Below are 25,765 nucleotides of genomic sequence, written 5' to 3' on the forward strand. Positions count from 1 at the left end.
TGGTGCCAATTTCCGAGCTTGAAAACCTGCATAACTAGGTCTCGACTCCCCAGCAATGCGCCTTAAACGGAAGGTAAAAAGTTTTTTCTTTTTCGCCAAAGTCTCTTCCCAGAAAATTTTGACTAAAGGCACACAGGACGTGGGTAAGGGCGCTTTCTGCAGTATGCCATTCGACGCTGTGTGATCTGCGGTCGTGCTCTGTGGGTGCACTTATGAGGCCATGTGTTCGAATGCTGAACAACCATTGCCACCACCCGTCCGCCCAGGAAAGGGTGAAAAGTGACGGTGTTGCGCTCCCCCGACTCTTGAAGGCTGTCTTTCAGAATAGCAAAGAATAATATAAGAAAAATCTACACGAACACATTCGAATCTGTACGTCATAACAACTTTTATTTGTCTCAAATAAACAAAAACTTTGTACAAATTCGCAACGAGTCCCGTGCATGCGAACTGAAATGGCGTTCAGCGTCCTAATCACAACAGCGTCCTCTCGACCAATACAAGTAACAAGAAACGTGTGAAACGAAATCATCGGTTTTGCAGTAATAAGTTAATCTCTCTTGCGCCCCGTCACCACGAAAGATTAGCCCTACTTGTTCCCTTCTTTATGTCTGAGCTGCGAATGTATTTTTTTTTTTGCATTTCTTTTGCAATAACAACGGTCTCGCGCCCTTAAGTACGGAAAAATGGTCAGCGCGCATGAACTGTGGTACGCCGTCGTAGATTCGGAAGGTAGGTTAAGTTTCATGCACTGGCAGTTTAAGTACGGTATCACAGTGTTGAGAGTCGTGCGTGTGACGCTCGCGATTTCACAAAAACAATCGGAAATGAAAGAAAGCAAACAAAAGGTCTTTTTTAGATGCCATACTTCATATATCTTTTTCACAGCCCCTTGAGATTCCGTTTAAGAAAGCAGTTCAAAATTTGAGGCACGGAGATAGATATATGTCGTTTTCTCCTGATCACAGTGTTGAGGTGCGTTGCAGACAGCTAACGCAGAATACGAAAATAGAGGTAATATATAGCCTGTAGCGTAAGAAAACGCACTCCACGAATAGATCTCCCTGGGTGCAACACCAGGCTCTTAGGGATACTTAATTCTGATATTGTGGTCTTGAATCATTTCTCGAGGCTTCGACATCCGGGTATTGTTGGAAGGGAAAACATAATAAATGCAGTTGGGAGCCTAATCACTGCAGCTTTGTGTTCGGTTTTCATGCACGTCCCTGATGTGCAGCTGACTTTTATTCTTGCTTTCTTTAAGGCACGGAGTTTTATTTTCTTCCTTCCCAACACACAAGACTGCAATGCACTGAGGAACACCCGACCACCTCGCAAAAATCCGAAAACCGAGTCCCACGAGAAAGGTGAGATGAAAGCAAGCTTTCAACGGCCGATATCTTCCTCTCTGTGGGGCTTCCTCGAAGATGCTTCGTAGGTGGCTTCCCCGAGGAAACAGCGGAAGCACTCTCCGGCCTGTTTCAGCAGGAGACTCGCTCCCCGAGCGGTTTTCCAGGGACGTAGCTGTACTCGTACGTGTCCTGCACGAAGAGGCGGAGAATGTTGCTTTCGCTGCTCACAACTAAAACTTCTTCGTTGTCAACAGCAGGAGCGAGAACGGAGCCAAATATATAGCTATGCGAAGGTACACTTTCACACAGGTCACTGCTTTCTTTGAATAATAAGTATGATGAATTTCAGTTTGTCTTCCAAGCCAGCTTACCATGCCTCTTTAGAGAACAGAAGTCTGTTTACACGGGAGAGTAATAGGGGCTTGTCAGTTCGGTTCGGACGGTCCGGACTTTCATTCGTCCCTCTCATTCAGATTTCAAATGTTAAGGTTTTTTGTAGTACTTTTTCGCTAGCCTGTTGTAACATAATACGCGTTCTGCTTAGAGCGGAATGGAGAAAGGCACTCCCTCGGCTATTGAACGGAATCTAAAATATATTGAACAGTATCTTCATTGATAACAATATGCGCATAATCTTTAAGCTTTGTCCAGCATAAAGGTCACCAGCATTAATTTTCTGCGCAAAAATATAAAAACCCATTAAGGAACGTGCATTCGGCTATCTGGGCCGTTTTTCGCTTGTTTTGCCTCAAAAGATTTGAAACGCCGGCCTGCGTTCAGGGTTCATAAACAGATCGTTCTGCCTATATCAGCGCGACCGGCTCTTCTGATCTCCTGTGATGCCCTGAATTCTGAAAGAAAAGGTCACTATTCCAATATAAAGTTGTTCATAAACACAGTTTCTTTTTTCGTGTTTATCTTAAGAATGCACCTCGAAATGCTTGTAGTTTTCTGCTAATTATTGTTAAGAAAACACCCCATTTGTTTTATATTGCGGCCTTATAGCTACTCAGTTCGAGAAAAGGGCAAATTTTAGAAACAAGGTTGTGCTATGTATATGATAACACCATTTGCATCAAAATGTTCAATATGTCAATGTGTCCGATCCGGGATCGCATGCACTCCTTAGTGAGCTAACGCAGGCCTATTGGGCCGAGCGACTTCTCTACCCCCCCCCCCCCCCCCCCCCCCCCCTCTCACCCATCTCTAGATAACTACCACCAGACGCTCTGGCTACGACTGCAGACGAGCACACTCCCGTCCCCTAATAGTACGTCTCGCTACCCCCACACCCTGACCGATTCCTCCTGCACCCTTTGCAACAACACCACCGCCACCCTCGTCCACATCCTGTTCCAATGCTCGGCAGATCCTCCACCGCGGGGTCTAGAGCACCTTACCACCTGGGAGACCTGGGAGACCCTGCTGCACTCTGAGGACCCTGTTCGGCAGAAGATCGCCACAGACTGGGCTGCTGACGTCATGAACCATAGCAATATGAGCGTTTGAATGTATACTGGGGCCGTGCGGGGTCCCAGCAGCATGCATGCCCCAAACTCTTTTGTTTTAATGAAGTTATTACTACTGCTACCACTACTCACAACAGTAGCGAAATTCCGCGGCTGCCTAATAATTACAAGTGACGTTCACGAAAGCCGGACCAGGGCATACAACCTGTTTTATTGTGGCGCTTAAACAGTCTATCGAACGCGTCTCCATAAGATACAAGTGCGTGTGAGTGTCATTTACTATGTATTAGTAATAATAATTAAAGGCCAGATTTTTAGGCCCCAAAAAGCACGTTTTAGGCGCCATAAATAGGCGGCTGAAATTGCATTTTAGGCACCTAACGGAGAAAAATAGGCATATAAACTTTATCAAAAGTGTACACAGTTCCGAACTTAAGCGCGCGATATCTGCCATAAAATAAAACAAAAAACACAGCAGGAATGATTTGGGATCTTAAGCAAGGTGCGAACGTTAGAAAGCGTTTTTTTTTTTTTTTAAAGGCTGTCGCGCAACTTTTCGTACAATACACATGCTTCAACAGAGCAAAAGGGACGGTTACCAACCCTTTTGAAACAGTTTGGTATACCTCGAAACAAACAATTCGCTTGTCGTGTACAAAAGTAGGAACGATGGACACCTTAACAGGAGGCCATGTATTCAGAAATTGATAGAAACATTGTCAATTCAAAGCATTTGACAAATGATTTCAGTCTTCGCTCACACAGGAATTGAACTTACTTATTACAGGCACACACGATGCTTGAACATTAATAAATATGTTGTTATTTCTGTAAACTGTGTTTATAGTTTGTGGCTTCATGTGTCTGGAACCCCGCCGGGGTGGCGCAGTGGTTACGGCGCTCGACTACTGTTCCCAAGGACGCGGGATCGAATCCCGGCCTCGGCGGCAGCTTTTCGATGGAGGTGAAAAGCAAGGCGCCCGTGTGCTGTGCGATGTCAGTGCACGTTAAAGAACCCCAGGTGGTCGAAATTTCCGGAGTCCTTCACTACGGCGTCTCTCATAGCCTGAGTCGCTTTGGGACGTTAAACCCCACAAACCAACCAAACCATCACGTGTCTGGAGCCGTGCGACTATCAAATGGTGCTTGTCATTAGAAGGGTGTGGAAACCATAAATACGAGACGTTAGAAAATGTTACACACAGTGCTGCTTGATGCGGCATATGCCGAAAAGAATCATAGTTCTGCACGGGCTTACATACACCCACGAGGATCCATGGTAAAATAAACATCATCCATCTAGAAATCACTTTTAAAGCTATGGGAGCAGTAGCAGACAAGCACCATCTGCCAGCTGTCTAGTGTGGCCTGCTCCAACAAGATGCCATTTGATGAAGATGGCATGCGGCTGGGGTACAAGGAACGAAAACAGGGCAGGTTACCCAGGTGCGTAGGTGCAGTGTTCACCACAGCGAACTGACGAGGTTACCTAATGTTGCCATGTGTGTGTTCTACTCAAAACCGAAATAGATTCGAAAGCAAACAGAACCTGAAAGCAAAACCACAGCGTATTTTAGGCCCCTTTTCTGTAAAATAGGCATTTTTGGGCACCGACGTCGGAAATAGGCATTTATAAGCACTATAAATCGAGTATTAACCATATTGTAAACACCTAATTCGTGCTCATATGTAAAAATGGTGCGCCTACGAAGCGTTGAAAAAAAAATAAGCATTTGGATAAAATCCGGCCTCTAATAATAATAATAATAATAATAATAATAATAATAATAATAATAATAATAATAATAATAATAATAATAATAATAATAATAATAATAATAATTGGTTCATAAGAGAAAAGGGAAGGTGCAGTATCTGTCAAACTTGTTTCTGTGGACACCTGAACCTTGCCCTGAGGGGAGGGAGGGAGGGAGGTGGGAGTGAAAAGGGAAAGAGAGAAAGGGGTGCCGTAACGGAGGGCTCCGGAGTAATTTCGAGCACCTGGGGATCTTTAACTTGTACTGACATCATACGGCACACGGATGCCTCTTCGTTTCGCCTACCTACATCAAAACGCAGCTGCCGGAGGCCGGGATCGAACCTGGATAAATCGGCGCACTGTGTGTGTGTGTGTGTGTGTGTGTGTGTGTGTGTGTGTGTGTGTGTGTGTGTGTGTGTGTGTGTGTGTGTGTGTGTGTGTGTGTGTGTGTGTGTGTGTGTGTGTGTGTGTGTGTGTGTGTGTGTGTGTGTGTGTGTGTGTGTGTGTGTGTGTGTGTGTGTGTGTGTGTGTGTGTGCGTGTGCGTGTGCGTGTGCGTGTGTGTGTGTGTGTGTGTGTGTGTGTGTGTGTGTGTGTGTGTGTGTGTGTGTGTGTGTGTGTGTGTGTGTGTGTGTGTGTGTGTGTGTGCGCGTGCGCGCGCGCACGGAAAACCGCAGGTTCCTGGCCTCAGTGCAAGCAGAACTTCCAAGAAAAAACAGTGAGGGGGACTGAGTAAAATGCTACTTCTATAGGGAAATCGCAACACCTCCAATGTATCGAACTTCCCATGCAACACCATATATCGATATTGCGCAGCGACAAAATGGCAAAATTATGAACGTGGAGAGTATTACGCTGGAGACGGAAATATTGATGTTTGCTCTCGGCGCACATCATGTGGCATAATGACTGCATGCGGTCGAAGAGCAGCATCATCGCTGTCAGCAGCAGCTAGCACTCACCGTCCCACCCATATGGACAGGCAGCTCCTTGGGGTCAATGTACTCCTTAATTTCTTCCTTCCCCACCATCTTCACTCGTGCTGCGGCCTCCGGCATCATCCAGCCCTTGATTATTTTCCAGGCGGCTGCAGAGGAGGGGCCGAAATAGGTCGTCAGAAACATGGTTTCATGTCTTGCCACGTGTCCTGCCTACGCCAGTACGGAAGCCGGTGTTGCTGTACTTGCTATTACACAGCTGTCCTACACAAACTAATTTTTCGTTTACCATTCCCGTTTCTTCAAACATTGCAATCCCCTAACTTTGCCAACGTCCCTAGATTATGGTTTTAATGTTATATTTTGCTTTAGAAAGGGGCGCTTTGTGCATGAATGTCTAAAAAAATATCAAAAATTCTGGGACACGTAAACTCCGCTTTAAAGGCATGACGACATAGAGCGTCAATAGTTTCTTTCATCGGCATGAGGTCCTCTTGTATTTCACTTCCCAGACACGGATCCTGCATTCTGTTCTCTTTTACCACAAGACGCACTAGGCCTCCCTTTAACCAAGTCAAGCTAATACGTCTCGACGGCCTACGTATATCGGCGCGTCTGAGTCGCAACCCAAGAGGCACAGGTTCGATTTCCATTTAATCACCCTAATTTTCTTTTTAACTACCTATTTAGCAGGCTTGTATGTCGTACTGAAGATTCAGTCATGCTGTGACCTCGTAGCCACAATTTATCTGATACGTTTGTCAATTTCAATTTCGTGTGATGTCACGACCCTCTCGGCCACTGCGTAGTTTCTTGATACGGCATCGGATTCCTCTGAGCTGGCTTCTTATTAGAGAGATTTAGCTTTCCGGAGACGTGCTGACGTAGACGTATATCGGTTTACCGTACCCCTCCCACGCAGGCGCAGTGGCAATCTCAATGCGCGTGCGCAGGAGGGGTCCGGCAAACCGATATACGTCTACGTCATCAAGTCTCCTGTAAGCTAAATGTCTCTCTTAACGCTGTCATGCTAAAAATGTTCTTCTTTATTGCTGCACTTCAGGTTTAACTTATCTCCGTATCGTATGATCGTATACGCCAGCGACGTCAGCCAACGCTGGCGTGCACTTGTCGTAATTATAGCTGACGTTCTTTCAAGGCGAAGCAAAATTAAATACAAATATACACAATCACGTCGACAGCAGGCAGACCTCTTGCGGTTTGTCGACCTGTATTACTCTCGCACTTGGGAATTTCCGCCATGCGCAGGCCTTTTTTTCTCTCTCCATCTGTTTTTACTTTCGATGCGTCCGCTACGAATAATCAGGCTTTAGCAAAAAAACTTGACAAGCCCAGAAATTGCAGCCTAGATAGACAAAAAGAAAATAGAAACAAAATCTCACCGTTGAACAACCAGGGCATATCGTAGACAAGCACGTATCCTAAGAAAAAAAAAAAAAGAAAGTAATAACGTTTTATTGAGAACATGCTTGCGTATGGCTCCCCCTCGACCTTGGCAAGGGAACCTGTTCGAATGATGAAACCTTTTCTTTCTACATGCGCATGCTACTAGGACGAGAGTGCAGTCGGAATATAATGACCACTGTGGGGCATCCCTAATAGGCCAGCAACTGGATGGTACCAAGCGTCAGGCGCGTGTCACATCAAATTCCTGTGCTTTTTCCCCTCCATTCAGGCGGTTCCAAAGGCGTGGTTTCTGCTAGAAAATGCCCCTTAGTGCATTTCGGGTATGAACAAAAGATGCGGCGCGTACATGAGTGAATCCGTGGGGGAAAAAACCATTCTAAGACCATGCACGTGTTCGAAAAGTTAAGGCTGCAGCATTTGTGATCTGAACAGGCCTTTTAATTTTTGTAAGTTTAGCACAGGAAAGAAAAAATATTGTTCACATTATGCAAAAAGAAAAACAATGGTCGTAATATGCGCCTGTTGCTACTTTTCCCCTGTCCCCACGGAAGCAACTGATGCATAGCGCAGGTCAAACTTACGACCTCCAGAAATTGCACTCCGTTAATGTAATGCGCACTTCAGATAGAATGCCGTCAGTATTTACGCCGTTGAGTAGCATGTGCACGGCTTTCAATCAACGGAAATATCGGAAGGATTCAATAAGTCTGCAGATGACCTAACTTACCGAGGCCGAGCGGATACCTCTTGAGGAATACATTGAAGATGAATTTGGTGAAGTCTATGTCCTGCAAAGAGAGAAAAAGTGGAGATCATCGCTGAGTGACAAGACATTACACATCCTGCTTGAGACACAAGCTGCTAATTATCGCCATTAGAATTTAAACCAGATAATGGGAACAGTATGTACAATGAAATGAGCTTGAGTTGCTAGTATTTTCTTTTTCAAAATTTCTTGTAACGTGTCAGTGTTTTTTCTTTAGTGCCCTTCAATATTTCCTAGGCCTTAATGCAGCTGTTCACGCGAGTACATAAAAAAGAAGGGTCATGTGTTAGTGACCACTCCATTTGCTTTTCCTATGATTATATCCGTGTATGAAATAATGTAGAATTCCGAAGTTTATTATAATATAATATAATATAATATAATATAATATAATATAATATAATATAATATAATATAATATAATATAATATAATATAATATAATATAATATAATATAATATAATATAATATAATATAATATGAAGTCCACAGTAGATAACGCTTATCTAATTGAACAGGTGCTCATGACAAAGCCCTATGGGCGCTCTTTCATATTCAGCTGAAATATTGCAATCATTATCCTCCTCTTCCTGAGCGGAAGGGACGCGGCTTCATTGCATAGTCTCAGGTATTACCACAAAGGCCGGCATCAAAGGAGTTCGAACTGCGCTGCCCCACGCCCTGCGGCAAGAAAACTCAACGCTTTCATAGCTAACTATAATTACAAAGGGGGGGTTGAAATGGCGCAACGAAGTGTTAATACGTGTCTTGTTTCCCTCTATGCTATGTGGTCTTCCTGGAAGCGATGCTCCATTCGTGCATCTTTTGAAGTAAAGTTTCGTAAAAACGGAATTTTCATGAGTTTCCAGAAAACATTAATATCATACTTTTCTTTTGTCAAAGCGCTCGAATTTCTAAATTGCTAAGCGGAAACGAGACCATAAACAGATATTTTTGCGTCTGACGATGACAATTTTCGGTTTCGGCATGGGACAACACTGAGCCCTAGGTGGTAGCAGCATATCCTGAAGGAAACTCTTACTTGGTATGCAGCATGCTCTCCTTTAATCAAAAATATAAAGCTAGGTTCGTGATTTTGATTGTAGGAGTTGGGCAAGATTCGCTCGATACTCGAAAGATCGCTTACCACTTCCTTTTTCGGCCTCATCTAGCCTTGAAGCACGGAGGAATGGAAAATGCGTTTAAGCTCCCTTTGCTTCCACCTATCACACGAGGTAATTGATGGCGAGTCACGCGAGATACTCAAAGCCTTGGTGACAGCTGGCCTTCCTCAGGGACGTCTGATATGTTCTTTTGGGTGCCTGGGTCTTGTAATGTGATGTGCTATGACTACTGCTGAGAGCGCCCGGTGCTTAACAGAAACTTACAAGTGGCACTAAGAAGTCGATCTGCAAGGCTCTCCCCGCGAAAGTCACAACGTTGTGTCAGATTTGGCACTTTGTTGTTGCTAATTATGTACAGAGCTCTACATGTTCCAAGTTAAAAGTTCCAGCGACCACACAACCGCGTCATTTGTAACGACTACCGCGGGATACCGTTTTTAATTTTGACCTGATACCAAGGAAACAGCGAAACTTACTGTAGCAAAAAATTTTTTTTGGTCTCGCTTTACTAAAGGGTTGAAGGAAAGCTCGGCAAAAGCTCGGCAAGGCAGGGCTATATATATATATATATATATATATATATATATATATATATATAGCAACTTCATGGCGTTGGAGCCAGAAGCTGACGCAAGAGTGATACAATGGTGAGTGCGAGATACAGCAAATATATAACCGCAGAGCGTTCTCAGTGCGAAGAAACGTCCTCGATTGGCTTCGTTTCAGCGGAGCGGACCAACGCACGGCAGCAGAAGGCCAGACTGCCAGACTATGCACACTAGGTTGCCAACCCTGAAGGATAAACTCAAGAAAAAGAAATATTAAGCAGCCCTGAGCCTTCCAGCTTCGACGCGAGGTTGCTATCTGTGCATGTCCGCGGAATATCATATGAATGTCTGCGGAATATAAAATCAGATAAGAACGTCGGCGAAGGCCGTCATCGCAGATAGGCGTCTGAACAGAGAGGGCATGAAGCCTATCTTGTCAATCCGAAAACCATTCAAGGGTCGTTACGTAATAGCTTTTCCGGTGCTACTTAGAACTAACGTCAAAACCTATGTTGCCAGAAGGTCGCCGGAGAGAAAGTAGACAGCAAAAAGAGATAATACCACACTGCAAAATACACCTGGATAACCTAGCTGTCTTTTTTTTTCTTTTTCGTTTCTTCAGCAAACAAAGCTTACGCAACGAAACAAGTATGGTAAATAGGTACATGTGCTGCGTTGTTGTGTAGTACGACTTCTAACATATAGTTCACAGTTCTTACAAAAGTCACGCAGTAGTGTATTGATAATAGTAGGAGTAGTAAGTATACCTGGCCGGAGAAAATTATTGAATGACGTCAAAGTAACATTTTTCACCTCAACCTATGCAACATACATAACATAAAATAACATAAAATGCGACTTTGCCGTCTGCTATTACTGTAAAGAAATGACAATGCATCGCAATCTGTGGTTACCCGTTTGCTAGAATCGTTAACCAGATCAGAGAAATAAAGACGACGCGGCATGCTTTCACGAGCAGTCTCAAACAAACTAACCGTCAAAGATTTTCAATGGCTGCAGAACACTTAAAGTTGGCATACTACGATATCATTAGCGGAAGTGCACCTGACGTGACCTATCCATTACTTGAAAAGTCCTCGCGATCCTTTCCAATGAAGAGACCATCTGGGGAAGCTCAAGGAGACAATTAAACGCCTAGTTAGCGTTTCCTGATAACAGCTACGATAACACCGATCGATGTAGACACAAAAGAACACATTGATATACATGTCCCGTGTCCGGGTCGCTGGCTAAGAATAGGTGGGTTGGTGATGAATTTCAGCGCACCGTGGTGATTACATGAGCGGAGAGGATCACCAGAAGTGGCCCTTGTGTAGGCGGAGTGCACCGGGATAAGAATCCGCGCTTTGGCCAGGAATAGGGAACGTGGAGGGAAGGGCGGGTAGGAATCTGAGTGGGAGGTGGTGCCAGTACGCGTACTGCAGTTTTATCCCGAATGAGGAATTTCGCGTGGGCCGCTTATCTCGGTCACTGCTGCGCCATCTCCAGCGTCGATTGATCACCGCATCCCCGGTTTCTAAACATGCACGCACCAAGCCTAGATGCCGCGCCAATCTAACGATCCGGCGCCCAGGAAGCGCGTCGTTCAACGCATTCCCCCCGAGCTTTCGACGCACAAGCTGTTTCCGTAGGTGAGATCACGTTTCCCGACAGCCTGACACATCCACGGCGGACTGAGCCAAAGCAGGGGAATTCCACGGCAGAACTCAACACCGCTGATAGTTCACGCTCATCGGCGCGAAGTATTAAGGCCTGTCTGCAACGTGTCAGAGCAAAATACGAAAGAGGTAAAATTGGAAGAAAAAAAAGCTTAGAGGCAGGATTCGTGCCGAAATGTTCCGGGTCAACTTCTGAAGTTGCGCTGAACCTGCAAACGTGGGCGTTTCAGTGTTCCCAATAAACGTTTACATTTACCCCACCTAGCACGAAGATCCATTGTACTCGCAAAATTTTGGGCTGTTCGTTTGTCTGGAAGAAGGAAACCACAGCGACCTGAGTTACTGAACTAAGAAAAAAAAAAAGCTTTTTCGTCTAGTCGTACGCAGTCTAGATGCTATTGCGAAGCAGTACTGTGTTTTCCGTGGTGGATAACGGTGGATACGGTGTATTCCCACCTACGTACGGACAGGCAGGGAGCTGCTATGTGGAACCTTCTGCTTAACCTCCTTCCTTTTTTTCTCTCTTTCCTGCTTCGTTTCTATCGATAACAGAATGCACTTGACCGTGTTCAGGTTTCTTTTGCATTACGAGCACAACTCGCCCCTCCCCTGTTTTAGTTCCCTTTCTCCTCGTGTGTACGGTAGCCAGTCGGGCATATACGTATGACTGGATAACCTTCCGTCTTCCTCTCTTATTCCTCTTCGCAGATGGTAACCATTGGCATCCCTATTTAATCAGAGTGGCGGCGAGTGTCAACTTGCCTGGTAAGATAAAGTGGATACTTTACTACCGAAGCCGCTTTTCTGTGGTGTCCCCCAAGTCAGTAGGATAGGGCCTCTACGCTTCAATATTTATCTAAACGATATTGTCGAGATTAGCGAAAGCACCAAATTTTTCATCTATGCCGATGACAGGAACACATTTTTTTTTTTTCAGGTAAAAATGTTCATGAACTTATTAAACAATGTGATGCCACCATGAAAGCTCTTGTCTGGTACACTGTTAACCTGATGCAAATAAACGAGAGCAGCACCAAAGCTGTCACATTTAGGTAGAAAAACAGAATTATCCCACCGCACAATAATATTATATTAAACTCGCGGTCTGTAGATATAGTGAAGCAATGTAAATGTCTCTGTTTTATATTTTCTGTTGGTATGTCATGGGAGAGTCATGTCGATTATGTCTTGAAAAAGAAAACAGTTCAAATCACTGGTGTAACAGGCCGTTTAAAATACATACTTCACACAGCAACTAAGAATCTGGTATACAGTTCAATATTAAACTTGCATTTAAACTACTGGCAGTTAGCGCGGGGTACTGCAAAATTCACTAACCTTGAGTGTATTCATTTAATGCAAAAAGTATATCTCCGAAATACATATAATTCACCGTTCCAACATCCAAGTGCAGCTTTCTTTTGTCGTTCCAGAGTGATTAAAGCACGTAATCTTTATAAATATCGCCTTAATACCACTTTGAAAGCAGAGGTCAGGAATAATGCAAGAATTCTTAGGAATTTATCAGAAGTAAGGAAAAAAGGGCCAGTGTACCCAACAAGACATGGCGAAGAATAACAGTGTCGACACCTCTACTAAATGTTGGTAAAGGATGCCTTCAATACTCTCGTCCATTTCTTCTACAAAGGTTGTTTTCCTGTTCACGTCGAGAGCTTCATAATTTATTTTTGAATAACGTTGTTTAAGTTTTCTTACGTATACATATTACTGTTTCGTGTATTCTTTGGTGTTGTCTTGATGTGCTTGTTTTTAAATTTGTATAAACTTTTGTGTTGCCTTCCTGCTGATCACTAGGATTGTAGACTCGTCAAGCTGTGCAAGAGCAGCTTTCCTACGATTCTTCCATCTGTATTGTTAGATGGGAAATAAACTTTGATTTGATTTGATACTTTCTTAAGTTTAAATCTTATCAATTGTAGTCCTTCTTCCAACCAATACTATGTTTCATCTTCTGGGCCATATTTTTGATACGGGACGAGCAATTAATTCCGATTTTACACCACCTGTATCCCAGTTTTCTCTCACTCGATTTTACTGCTGCCGCAGGTGCGGCTGCGATAAGGCACCGCCTATTCAGCGTGTCTTTTCCCCTCCCTGGCATTTAAGAGAGCGCCTTTTCCCTACAAGTAGTTCCTCTGCAGCGTTTGTCGATGCCCACAGCTACGGGTTGTTTCATAAAAAGGCCGTGTGACACATTCGCGTGGCAGATGAAAGCCGGCGTACCATGTTGCTTAGCCCAGCCCCGCTGCAGTCGAAGACCATGGTGACCTTCTTGGCGCCGTATTCGTTGTAGAGCTTCTCCAGGAAGAACAGGAACACCCGCTTCACCTCGAGCGCTTCTGCCTGGCCCTTGGTGTAGTTCTTGCAACGGAGAACCACTGACAAGACGGGGCAAGGCAAAGCACTCGAGTTATGCATGGGGGGCCTAATCAGTGCTAGCTATGCACTAAGTGATTGTCAGTTCGTACTGAAGACCCGTTTATTTTAATGAATACTTGATTATCGCCTTTCTTCGTCCACGGGGGTAAACTGTCTGTTTTAGGAGTGATGCGTGCTTCAAAAGTTGAAGTCTGCACCGTTAAATGTCCTTGGAACAGCTCAAAACAAACCATCATAGTAGAAATGTGAGTAAAAGTTGATGGCACAGGCACATATCATTAAACCACTTGACAGGGTTTAATGAAAGGTAAGAGAAATGCAAAGCACCAGCAGCGCTCCCTTAATATAACATATATTTCCTGCCTGCCCGCATTTCTTATCACAGCACGAATAGAAAGCACTGCGTTAAAGTTAAGGAGAGATAGAAAAGGTTCGGCTAAATAAATCGGCGACGTAAAATGAACACACAGTGCTGTACTGATAATATCACCAATAGATAAGCTCTGTATACGCCATGGTAAGCCCGCTCTCAAACAATATTTTAGTTGCGTTTACGTAATGAATTGAAAAAGAATAGCAAGAGGCTTTTTTTAATACTCACAGACATGGCAACCGAGTTTATCCTTTCCGTAGGGGTAGATAGCATTTTGCTCGAAAAACTCCTTTGGTATGGTCTCTTCCTTGATATCTGCAAGAAAGTCAGTTGGTAATCACTGTTTGTAGGTTCGTCGCACGAACTTTCTAGTATTCTTCCTGTAATTCTGCCAGTTTTCAAGAATGATTCCAGCGTGTGCTTTCGTCTAAGTCGATCAGATGCAAATACATTCACGCAGGTATGACTACATGGGTGCACGTGTGTGCGTACGCGTGCATGATTGCGCACAGACTGGATGTCATATACTTCTGCTTCATTGTAAGCTGTATGCGCAGCAAGCTCGAAGTGAGTTCATGGCGTCATGCGTATACCTTGAGATCTGATGTGCTCGCTACTGTTAATATTCGCTCGTGATCTCCAAAGCATCCTTCATTACTCTAGGCGGCGTAAAAATTTCGCCAAGTACATAAACTGAGGGGCTCACTCAAGTGTGTCACTTACGTGTGTGAGCATAGCTATATTTGAAAAAAGAAAGAAAGAAAAGAAGGTCTTTACCAAGTGTGAAAATTTTAACTACATTTATCTGGACGAGTTCGCGGCAGAACCTATTACAGTGCTTTTGACAACACACACTAATGTATCAAAAATGATAAAACAGCACAGAAGAGCGATCCCAAGGAAAAGTCACCTCACTCAAGTACCCTATCATATCACGGTCCCAGTCAGGTACCTCCACGCATAGCGTCATATCGCACTTCACAATCTCTCTCACGACACCATCGCGTGCAGCAGAGTTGATCTCACCGATTAGACACAAGCTCAAACGTATGTCCTTGAGCGGTCTTGGCTGAGCTCAGTGAACCCACCTGCGGACATAGCCTTGAGAACGCGCGCTCACTCTCTCCTCTTGACGCAAGAGATCGATAACAATAAGGGCGAACGTTTATGCAGAAGGAAAGATAAATGCCAAAATCAACCTTCAGCTTTTTCTGTAGCTGCTAGACGAATAAAAACAAAGCAACATAGATCACTCTCTTCTATAGCAGAGGAGAGCGAGTTAAAAATGGTCGCTCGCTGATTTCGCGTTTTACAGCGTAGGATCTAAAGCTTTCTGGGATCCTTTTTTTTTCCTTCACAATCAGCACTTATTAGGCAGTCTCTTCCACTACGTGCTGGAAAGACGAAAAAAAAAAGAAAGAACATCGTACAGCAACAAGGTCGCCGCCTCTTGCCCGCTTTCTGACGGGATCGTCCAAGCCGCCTCTACGCGTACATTACCGTGTTGCAATCCATGCCATGTTCTAGAGCAGCGTGCACAACACAATTACAAGACATACTAATGACTTGATTTAGAGTCATAATTAACAAACCTTTCATTCAACACACCATTTAGATATTGAAGACAGTGAAATAAAAAATGGGGATGCAAAACCTATTTTAGACGTTCTCCTTTGTCATGAGCCCCTACTCACTGTGTTTGAAAGTGCGTACCTTGGATCTTTACGTAACGCCTCCAGCGGAGATGGTACGCTGCAACCTTGTGGGCCAGCTCCATGTCGAGTCGCACGTGGGCGATGATCTTGCGACAGAAGTCATCGCTCTCTTTGATCTTCTTCACGTCTTCGTCGTAGTACAGATCTGTGCGAGGAGCGCGACATGGCATGTGACACGCAAATCACTGCAACATTGAGCATATGTGTGTCCTGGCTGGCTTTTTTCATGAAATGTTTTCGGCTCAACAGAGCCGTGGTAGCTGTGGCAAGCTTTCTTAATGTTATTACCTTAAAGTGGAATTAACAAACGATATTACGCATGGAAGCGAGAGAGGGCATTTATTCAAGCTCTAGTGGGTGGTGCTGGATTAATTTCTGCTCAACGGGACTCTTTAACGGACGATAAAATGTGGGAATGCAATCACTTAGGGCCCCAGCAGACCACGGGTGCTGTTCACTCCCCTGTGAACAGTATATGAGGAGCCCCTTTAGGGTCCCCAAGCTGTTTGACTGCATGCGAGCCGACAACAGGGTCACACACTCGCGCTACGCGTGTGAGCTGACTGCAAGGTCGAAAAGCGGAAAGGAAGCTATTTGCGTCATAAGGAAGCGTTCCTGCATGACTATGTTCACTAGTACATGAATATGACGCAACATAACCTCCTGGAATATCGGACAGCATCTTTATACGCGTAAAAGGAAGCCGAATGCTGCGCACTTCAACGTTGTCCTTGTTGGTGGGTCGCAATTTGGTTTCCTTCTACGCGAGGTCGAGCGCCGCTCGATCGGCCGGCTTCCAAGCGGTATAGGTGCACTGCTGGAAATGGTTGCGCCGTAACACGGCCGAGGGAGGTTCGATTGATGGCACAAGCGCCTTTCGTGTGGGACACGATACCGCTTCTGTTCAGACTGCCGCGGCTGGCTTCTGCCGTATGGCCGTGGGCACGCGCCAGAACCTGGCTGACGTAGGATTAACAGAACATCTCGATCGTGTTGATAAAGTCCTACGGCTTAGATATTCTTGCTGTGGACGCGCGTCTCGTATGCTGTCAGCTATACCAGATAACAGTCCCGGGTCCTCTTGAAGAGTGCGAAGAAAGTGAGATTTTGTTAGGTGACTCGAAACACTATTGTGCGCACGAGAGCAAACCGCCACAAGCGAGGCTCGGATAGCGCGGGTCATTCCTCTCGCACAATCGAACAAGAAGTAAGACTGCCAGGGCTGTCCTAATACTGCAGCACAGGGGAGGTAGGTAAAAGAAAGACTTTCGCCAGCGCTGCTCTTGTTAGGCCACTAAGAAAACTTCAGGATCAAAGAACAGAACTCGAAGAATCTCGCAAGCTTGGAGCTTTTACATCTAATTTCTCTATCAGTGTTCGACCGTGGGTGATGCTTTATAATAAGCTAAGGTTGTAAAGACTGACACTGTCGCTGTACGACAGCGTACGAATGTGAGTGTATTGCTGGTAATGTTTGCGCATTCCGAGCGCTGCCTTTCCCTTGAGCGGACGCCGTGTGAAGAGCGCCGCTCTAGAGCTTATTACCCCTCCCTCTTCCATGAAGAAAGTGAGAACGGCTCGTCTAGCCTCAACCACTGTTCTTTTTCCAGATACTGCAGAGGCGCGTACAGCAATTTCACCATTTCAAGCGTCAATAAGTTGTGGCACTTAATTTTACACAACTGTACTGCATGACAAGCCCACATATGTTCATTTGACGCCCCGACATTTATACTGTGTAAAATGGAACAAAATCAGTTTCCATCAAAATTGGCAGCTAAAGGTTCCTAGCATGCCCCCTCTGTATGTAGAAATACATCAAGTCTACGTGTCGCAAGCTTTTACAGATCTCATTCGATCTCGTTGCGTAGTGTATACTTTAACAGGCACCCCTATATACTGCTCTCTACTGCCTAAAGCATCTGCGCGCAAACAATATGATTACCTGGACAGCAGCTGACAGCAGGCTATTGTCAAACGATGCAGCTTAGTTAAATCTCTCCCATTGTTTACCTGCAGGGATTCAAGTACGAAAACAAAAGCTTACTGGCTGCATCGCAAAGTAGCGAATTTCCCCGGTAACGAAGCAATGCTGCACCTATCTTGCCGGTACTTTCTTCGCGCGCAATCTATATCTTTTACGGTGAATCATTTTCTCGTTCACTCCGCGAATAGTAAGTTGTCAATTATCGGCACTAAGGTGACCTTCCGTTGCTCACGTACGTGCCAAAGGTTCAGCCACTCGCGTTAAGTCTAACAACAGCGGCAACAGAACGTATCACTTTCGTCATCGCGTTTGAACGAGAGTCGTTTGCAACGCATTCGATTTCCAAAGAAAAGGGGTCACTGCGTGCTAAGACTAAGTATAACTTGCGGGCCGATGCTGTTTAGGAAGGCCACCATTATACAAGCAAGTGCGCCGAGGTAACCAATCCGGGCGACCAAGCATAAAGTAGAACGGATAATAAAATGGTAATTATTAACTTGCTTTCGAACAGCCCCCCTATATTTGTGAAGTTGAAAGGAGGCCCTTCACGCAAGGTGGCCTCTAATAAAGGCCTCCGCCAAACAGTCCTTGAAACGCTTTCTAGCAGTTTTACTTCAGTTGAAATTAAGGTCATTTAGCACTTAGGAAAGAAGACTCGAGCACGCGGGAAAAATGTAACTTTGTTCATGCCAGCATTCAGTGGCTAAGAAAGGAGAAACAACTCGCTCCCCTCTGAGTATTGTGTGCTCACTGAAGGCGTAACGTTTTTCGCTCCAGCTCCCAGCCTTCGGCCAAGGTCTCCTCCACTTGTGCAAAGCCGAATGAATCATCATCTTGAGAGCGCGCGCTTGGCATCTTCGAGCGTAGCCGCGACCCAAGGCTTTGTCACGCTCTATGCCTAATAAGACGGTACAACTGTCCTCTACTAAAACAGTGCAGCATTACTTGGAGGCTAACGCCCGTGATAGTTTATCCTCTTGTGACCGGTTCAGGTTTACGATTGCGATTGGCCACTTGCGATGGTGAGATTGGTATTGAGCTTGACAATCAGCTTGTGGCTGCCGACCAATCGCAAAGAACTCGTAACTAATGCTGTGCGTCAGTGCAGGGTTCTGGGGTTCAAAGTAGCGATTCTAATAAGTCTATTGTGATCGCATCGTGGCTCTTGCGATGGGCAGCCGCCCAATCGCAATCTGTTCTTAATTGGGAACTGCGCTTTATTTTTATTTCCCCCAAGGCCCCCCGCTGTGGTCAGAGCTTCCGCCATGCTGCACAAAATTAATGACGCAGAATGTCCCTTCATATTTGCCAGTCCGTCTTGTGCATTTGACTGACGCTCGAGGTAGCGGCGAGACGAATGAGCCGAGACGACGTTTCCTCAACCTTGTCCCTATTCTGGAACGACGTAGATGGGAGGCTGTCGCTCCGCTCTCCTTGACCCGAAACGTCTTTACGCTCAACCTCGTGTACGCCGGACACAATAATGCTCGGTGGACCAAAAAAAAAAAAAAAAAAAAAGCGAAATGATCGTCCGCATATATAATAACATACACTTGTCATTAATTTGCCACTTAGTGTTTGTCTTGAGCGAGGAGAGATCTTTAAGGGTGTTCTCGGCAGCCTTGACTTTTTTCTATGCGTGTCTAACCTGTCCAGTGCGTCATACAGCCGCCATGTGCGAGCATGAGCGCTAAATACCACTTTGCTTAAGAGAAAAGAAAAAATTATTAAACTCGATGGCGTTGCTTGCGTTTGGGCTTGAGTTCGCTGCCCATAGAGGATGCAGTACGCGTGCTCCTTCTTTCTGCGTACCTCTAGAAGCCCGTAATCATTAAGAAGACACTTTTTCCGTGTAATGGCCCGACACAGACCGGGGTCGTTACATGAGCCATACACCTCCACTTTTGCGTGTTGTTTTCTCTCGCCTTAATGACGTCTATCTTTTGCCAGTCCACAGAGGGAAGCCGTGTTACGTAAGATCATTTCTGAGTCACAAAAATGAAGAGAAATGAAGGAGGGAATTATAGCCTCTGATTAGGTACTTTTAGGCGCATTTTGCGGAGTAAAAAAAAAAAGCATTCTTCTTTTAGAACAAGGCAACGTAGGAAGGTAGTGTTGTGATTAACTTCAGACATCATTTTATTTCGTTACACAGGTATAACTATACGTAGAAAAATGGTGTTATTTGCAAACTTTTGATTGAGGGCAGAATTTGTTTCCCAGCGTGGGTAGTTTAAGATGTCACAGATAATACCTGCAATTCAATAAGAAACGCAGATTATATTTTACATTCACACAGCTTCCAAACCACTTCACGTAGGTATTGTGCCATTATAGTGCTGCGAATTTTTGTTATTCGTGATCTTCTTCTGTGTAGATGTTATTTTCATACAAAAGACCGGCGAACAAAAACACGATTTTACGGTGACACCTGAAGTAACTATCAGTGAAATTCATTAAAAAAAGAACACATTTCTAGCCATTTATTGTTTCTCTGATTCGAGAAATTCACAGTCGCTGAGACGTTTTTAGCGCTTCCAGGCCTTAGACATGTAATCTGATGCCACAAGGTCTGGACTTAAGCGGTCGTCCTGCAAGGTTGCACTAATTTACCCTTTTCTCTCAAAGTGAATGCGAGGAGCTTAAAAAGTCATGAATATAACTTACTCTTTGCACCTCAGCCCAGGAGTGCATATATCAGTCGCACCACGTGAAAACGATGCGGGAAATGTATAGCGCAACTAAAAAAGGGCAGTGAAAAAGACAGCAGCACAAGCGCTGGCAACAAAGTCAGCGCTTTTATTGTCTTCTTCGCCGTTCTTGTGGTTGCTTTCCCACGATGATACGTGTTGAATCCCGAAGGGCAGGTAAGTTCTTTTTGCCGCGGAAGTTTGGTTCTGCCATGTCAGCGCTCGCAAAGGACTGCACTACATACGGGGGCTTATTCGTCTCGCGTGTCTCTGGTCGCAGCCTGCTGAACACATTATTTTCCAGTGTGAGCATCCTGAAGCCATAATTGCTTCCTGATTGACGTACCCTCAACTTCAAAATTCAAAATAGTTTCAAATTTCCCTACCAAGGAAGCGCACATACGGACACACAGACGCAAAAAAATATGGAGTCGCAATCATAGTGTTCATGTTTGAGTGGTCACTTCACACGTATACATGCGTGCGCGTATGTGCGCTGAAAACATGTTAAGTTAGCCAGCCTGTCGGCGCGCAGTAAGTCTATTTTCTTCGTGGTACCGTTGATGAATCTGATGACACTTCGTGTCTTCTGAGTCATCGCATGGATATGAACCTTCAACACTTTGGTCTACCAGCGATCAATATGGTTCAAAATCGCGTGCGAAAGATAAAACCAGTCGTTTTTTTTTTCCATTTTGGCTCTAACATTCAGGCATCTAAGCTTAGACATGGGAAATCGAAGAGAAATATGTACAAAATCAAGTGATTAGGTCGTGAAATCGATCTTAATATATTATAGACGCGAAATTTGGTTATATTTTTCTTCTTCTTAATGTGCATAAGACATATATATGGGTCAACGCGTGGTTTTCGCCCAGATGACTAAATAATATATAATCAAATTTCCTATTCTCATATGGTTCGGTTTTAGTTTCAGCAGCCGATGATTGTTCACTCGTCGAGATCTCTGTTTTTGATGGAGACTGGATTTACCGCTGTGGTGCATTAAAACGACAGGGGAATGATTATATGACCGTGTTTCTATCGCTCACGTGTCTAGACTTGACTTCGACGTCAAAGCTATCGCTCGTCTCTTGAAACCGAAACCGAAACGGGTGATAAAAGAAGTTCAATTTTATGTTATTCAGCGGTCGTCGGCAGCAATCGCTTGGGGATTCATGCACAATACTTCCTTACCCATCATTCAAAAGAGTAAAACGCGAACCCAAAAATTAGGTGTCTATACGCCTTTAAAAGTTTTGTTCATTTAAAAACAGCGCCAGCTTCGTGAGGTCGGAAGGCATAGCCACAAGAAATAACCAGACCATAATTAAAATTTCAGCAGGTTTGGACATTATGACAAAAGCAACTAAGTTGCTTTGTCCTTTAATTAGAACAGCCTGTCCGAGCTGCTTTTGATACGAGGCACTACTGTCTCAGGGGGGAGTGATTGGAAATGGGTACCTATTTACTGCTGCTATGAATTTCAGCTTGGACTGCAACTAGGTGCGTTTTAGAGGCGCGTCTTAATCACCCCGCACCTCCACCACGTGTAAGGACGGGCGTGGCGGACCAGATTTATTGGAGACCTGAAGCCCGGGCAGCACATCGAAGCGAATCACACTCAGCGATGACAATGGGTATCTACAAAAGCGAAGAATGAAGATGGAGCAGCACGTGTATCCAAGTGAAAGATACGGTTATAAGGTTATTCTAAATTCAGAATGCATACCTTGCCACATTTAGGACTGTTTTGTATCTTTGCACAATAAAAAGTATTATGCTGCTGTTTAAAGGAATCCTAGTGGCTTGACGGTCAAAAACATGATCGGATAGCAAGAACCAAGAATATTTTTCAGCCTACTTCAGTCGGTTTTGTTTCATATTGCATGGAATTTAATAATAAATTATTAAACAAATAAATAACTTGAATGCAAGCGGAAATGCTTGTCGTATTTGTCTCCATCTTTGGCGCCACTTAAGCTGCGCGCTACGAATGCCGTTATTACGTTCATACTCTTCCTATGACCCACGTGAACTGCTAACATATATGCTCAGCTGCATCGTTACCAGTTGTTCACTGATTCCTGTCGCCAGGATGAACGCAAAGCACCTTTGAGAGCCCAATCTTGAGAATTGGTTGCTGTAGAAAAACGAACGAAGATGTTGCACTCAGTCCACAGATAAGCACCGCCAACCTTAATTGCATAGCAGGAAAGAAAATAAAGCTAAAGGTTAGGTGACATTTCAATATAATTCCATCTTCTCTAAGACAAGGATGCAACCACTGGCGTTCAGCTACAGTGCTAAATCTAAAGTGGTATCCGAGAATACTAGTTTCTTTTGCACGAGTGTGAAAAACAATGGACGTTAACTACTTGTAAATAGTGAGCTTATGAGTGCTTTTGGAGCGGGAACGTATATTTAGTATCGCGTATCAAATTCCACTAATAGCGCGAACAAGACTCGAGGCTTCTTTCTACGCAACCTATTTATTTCCCGCTGTTTCATTTCTCTCTCGCATCCCCGCCCCCTCATATATATATATATATATATATATATATATATATATATATATATATATATATATATATATATATATATATATATATATATATAGTTGTAAGTTCTTCTCCATTTCTATTCCCAGGTCCCATTTCTATTAGAAATGGGACCTGCACCATTTAAACGTGATCATCACAATTACATCATGTTTATTTTTTCGCTCACGCAACACAAATTTCACGAAAGCGAGTCTGCTCAGCATGGAAGTGCTGAGAAAGACAGAAAACGTGCGTTTCGCAATCTTCGTCAAGCCTCTTCACCTAATGGTTATTTGCCATTACGCCAGCGTACTCCTCTAGCCGCATGAGCTACTGGACCGTGCGTGTGCGTCAGCGCATCAATTACTTTTTTTTTTTTTTAGTTGTAAAGGGCTGTATTCAACTGAAGGGTTTTTATGCGAACGTACGTCATTCTTCGCTGTAGTCTTGCGTACTTCAAAAGCGCTATTGAACGACTTTCCTGCGGTTTATGTCTGTAGTTACCCTTAAGGTAAAAACACGCGCTGTGATGTCCTTGAGATATAAACAAGTAAATAAATATACAATGCTACGGCTGTCCTTTATGAATTTTTTTTTCTGCCGCAAGGACTAAAGAAAAGCGCGCGACTGTAGTACAGGTACCTACACCTTAAGATAACGTCCACCTTAAGATAATAGAGCTTGTAAATAAAAGATCAGCAGGGCATATCACTACGGCACATTACACTAACGATCGTCAGGCATTTTGGAACTTGTTTGGAGTTAAAATTCCTCAATGGGTAAATCTGTCAATATGACTCTGCCTGCGGAGAGTATGGTATGAATATTAAATGCCCCATGTTATTACATCCTGGACGTTCGGGATGGGAAAAAAAAAAATTAAGGAACTCGGTCATTTTCTATTCTTTGGTCTTTACTCCGCTAGGAAATGTAATTACAGCATGCAACTCGCAAGTTACGCAAGGTTTTGAGTTCATAGCCTGAATAAATTTTGCAAGGAGGGCATTTGACTGAAAACTTCTTAGCCTCAGTTCTCAAGATACTTTGTTGGGCGAGTTGGTACTTATTCATTATTGATATAAACAGTGCGAACACGAAAACAAGGGACAAGAAACAAGAAAGCCACAGTACATGCGCTTGTACTGTGGCTTTCTTGTTTCTTGTCCCTTGTTTTCGTGTTCGCGCTGTTTACTCAGTTCTCAAGTCGAGCCAACATTTCGACAAGTGGACTTTTTAAAGGCGCGATTCGCCAGCTTGTGACAAAACGAAGTATACTCATTTAACTGCTGCTCCACTGATATGTTCCCAATATGAACAAGAGGTAAATAGCTTTAGAAATTTTGCCAAATCGGTTCATTAAAGGTAGATTCTTATGTATTGCCGCGAGTGAAGAGTTAATTACTGTGCGTTAAGTTTGATCACGGTGGATTTAGATTAATATGCTGAAATGAGGTGAAAAAAGAGTGAATTACATGCACTAGTAACGGGCACGAGCAAAGCAGTGGACAGAACAGCGTTACCTATAGAATTTTGACGTCAATCTTCAAACGATGTTGTAAAATACCTTCCAAACTGACACGTTATACCTAGTAGGCAAAGAGTCTTCGCACAAGTGCGAAATCATATCCATAATGGCTCGTAAACGTGCAAGTGCTTGAAACGTAGTTTATTGTGCTAAGAACGAAAATAAAAAAAAGAACAAGTTCTGGTTCGTGTTTTGTGATCCAATGTCGGACGCACATTGGTTTTCTTACATGTGAAACGCCATTTGTTCGCCGGAAGATGCCTTCCTGTGCAATCAAAATCTGAGAAAGCTTCTTCGAGTGCATTATGCTTGGGAGAAACGGGACCAAGACTATCATACTCTACAGTATAGTATACTGAAGGAGATAATGCATAGGGTAGTCACACTCTGAACATGTACAGTTTGCTGCAAAATTCTGATGGCCTAGCGGACGCTGATCGCAGCGAGCGCGCGGCCGTACGCGACGGGAAATTTCAATCACTCGCTATATATTTGCTGTTTATTACACTTAGGAGGAATTGCACAATCGCTCACAGACGTTATTGCAGTTGTAGCCCCGTTGTCTCGCTTCTTAAATCTTAAAAGCTCTCTTCATAACTGCGCAACAATAACTGTCTTCCCCGAAAAGGACAGCTCCCAAAATAAATAGATATTCTTGTCATCAGGTTCATTTCGAGAAGAGGAACGACGTGATGAATGGCATTGGTTATTTTCGCTTTTGCACGTATGACGTGCAGCTGAGCATCGGTGCACTGCACCAATTTCAAGCTGCTAGCGCGTCCTAGCATACGAAAACACGCGTCGTACACAGGTGCTGCGCAAAGTTTGAATATATTTGTACAACTGCCCAAGCGGAGTGTTTGTAGCGGCGACTTTGTGTCTAGGGTGGACGTCAGAGTTGTGTCATCACTCACCGTCCTCTTCATTCCAGGTGTCGAGGAAGTGCTGGCGAAGCTCGCGGATCTGCTCGGACGTCACCTTCTCCCAGTTCTTCTCCTCCCCGAAAACGTCGTCAGTAAGCATGTACGGCATGGCCTCTCGCTAACACAGAACGCCTCCTCGGCTGCAGTCCACGAGCAAAGTGATATCAGGTTAAGAAATTGAAGTCGTCAGTCCTCACAGCTCCCGGTGCGCGCGGTTAAGATGAGACTTGTTCCACTCCTTACTGAACCCTAGCGCGCTCCTCTCGCACGCCGTGACACTTGGCGGACTGCGACGGTAGCAGTTCGGGCTTTCCCTTTCGTTCACGCGACTCGTGGCGCCAGTGCGTAATCCTTCTTTTCGCTTCCACGGTTTATGCTGCGGCCCGAGGCTGCTCGTAGCTTTCTTGCTGTTTGTACCCTCAGCCTTCCTTTGTACGGGAGGCGGCGTCGCCGGCAACCTTGGTAACCTCCTTTCTCTACACGCCGTAATAAGCGGGTGAGGGGCGGTCGTCACCGACCAGCAGACTTCCGCGACGGAAGGCCCTCAA

At 44.5% G+C, this 25,765-nt stretch overlaps 1 protein-coding gene across 1 annotated transcript; it reads right to left on the reverse strand.

Annotated features, from left to right (window-relative positions):
- Nucleotides 1-369: 369 nt before the first annotated feature.
- Nucleotides 370-25,765, reverse strand: LOC146198107 (motile sperm domain-containing protein 2-like). Its single transcript, XM_084593431.1, has 8 exons — nt 25,209-25,765; nt 15,548-15,694; nt 14,063-14,149; nt 13,306-13,460; nt 7,672-7,732; nt 6,920-6,958; nt 5,541-5,665; nt 370-1,541 (listed from the first exon to the last, which is right to left on the reverse strand). Exons 1-8 carry the CDS (start codon nt 25,324-25,326, stop codon nt 1,482-1,484), a joined length of 792 nt encoding a protein of 263 aa, XP_084449557.1. The 5' UTR covers nt 25,327-25,765; the 3' UTR covers nt 370-1,481.

This window comes from Amblyomma maculatum, chromosome 2 (genome assembly GCF_055883805.1).
Source record: "Amblyomma maculatum isolate TAMU_Amacu chromosome 2, ASM5588380v1, whole genome shotgun sequence".
NCBI lineage: Eukaryota > Metazoa > Arthropoda > Arachnida > Ixodida > Ixodidae > Amblyomma > Amblyomma maculatum.

What these genes read in the sequence shown, in the direction of transcription:
- LOC146198107 (XM_084593431.1), bottom strand. Translation starts at nt 25,326, where the DNA reads ATGCCGTACATGCTTACTGACGACGTTTTCGGGGAGGAGAAGAACTGG. An exon ending in GGGCTGGGCTAAGCAACATG is followed by an intron (nt 7,733 to 13,305) that starts GTACGCCGGCTT and finishes CTCTCTTTGCAG; the next exon opens with GACATAGACTTCACCAAATT. An exon ending in TATGCCCTGGTTGTTCAACG is followed by an intron (nt 5,666 to 6,919) that starts GTGAGATTTTGT and finishes CCTCCTCTGCAG; the next exon opens with CCGCCTGGAAAATAATCAAG.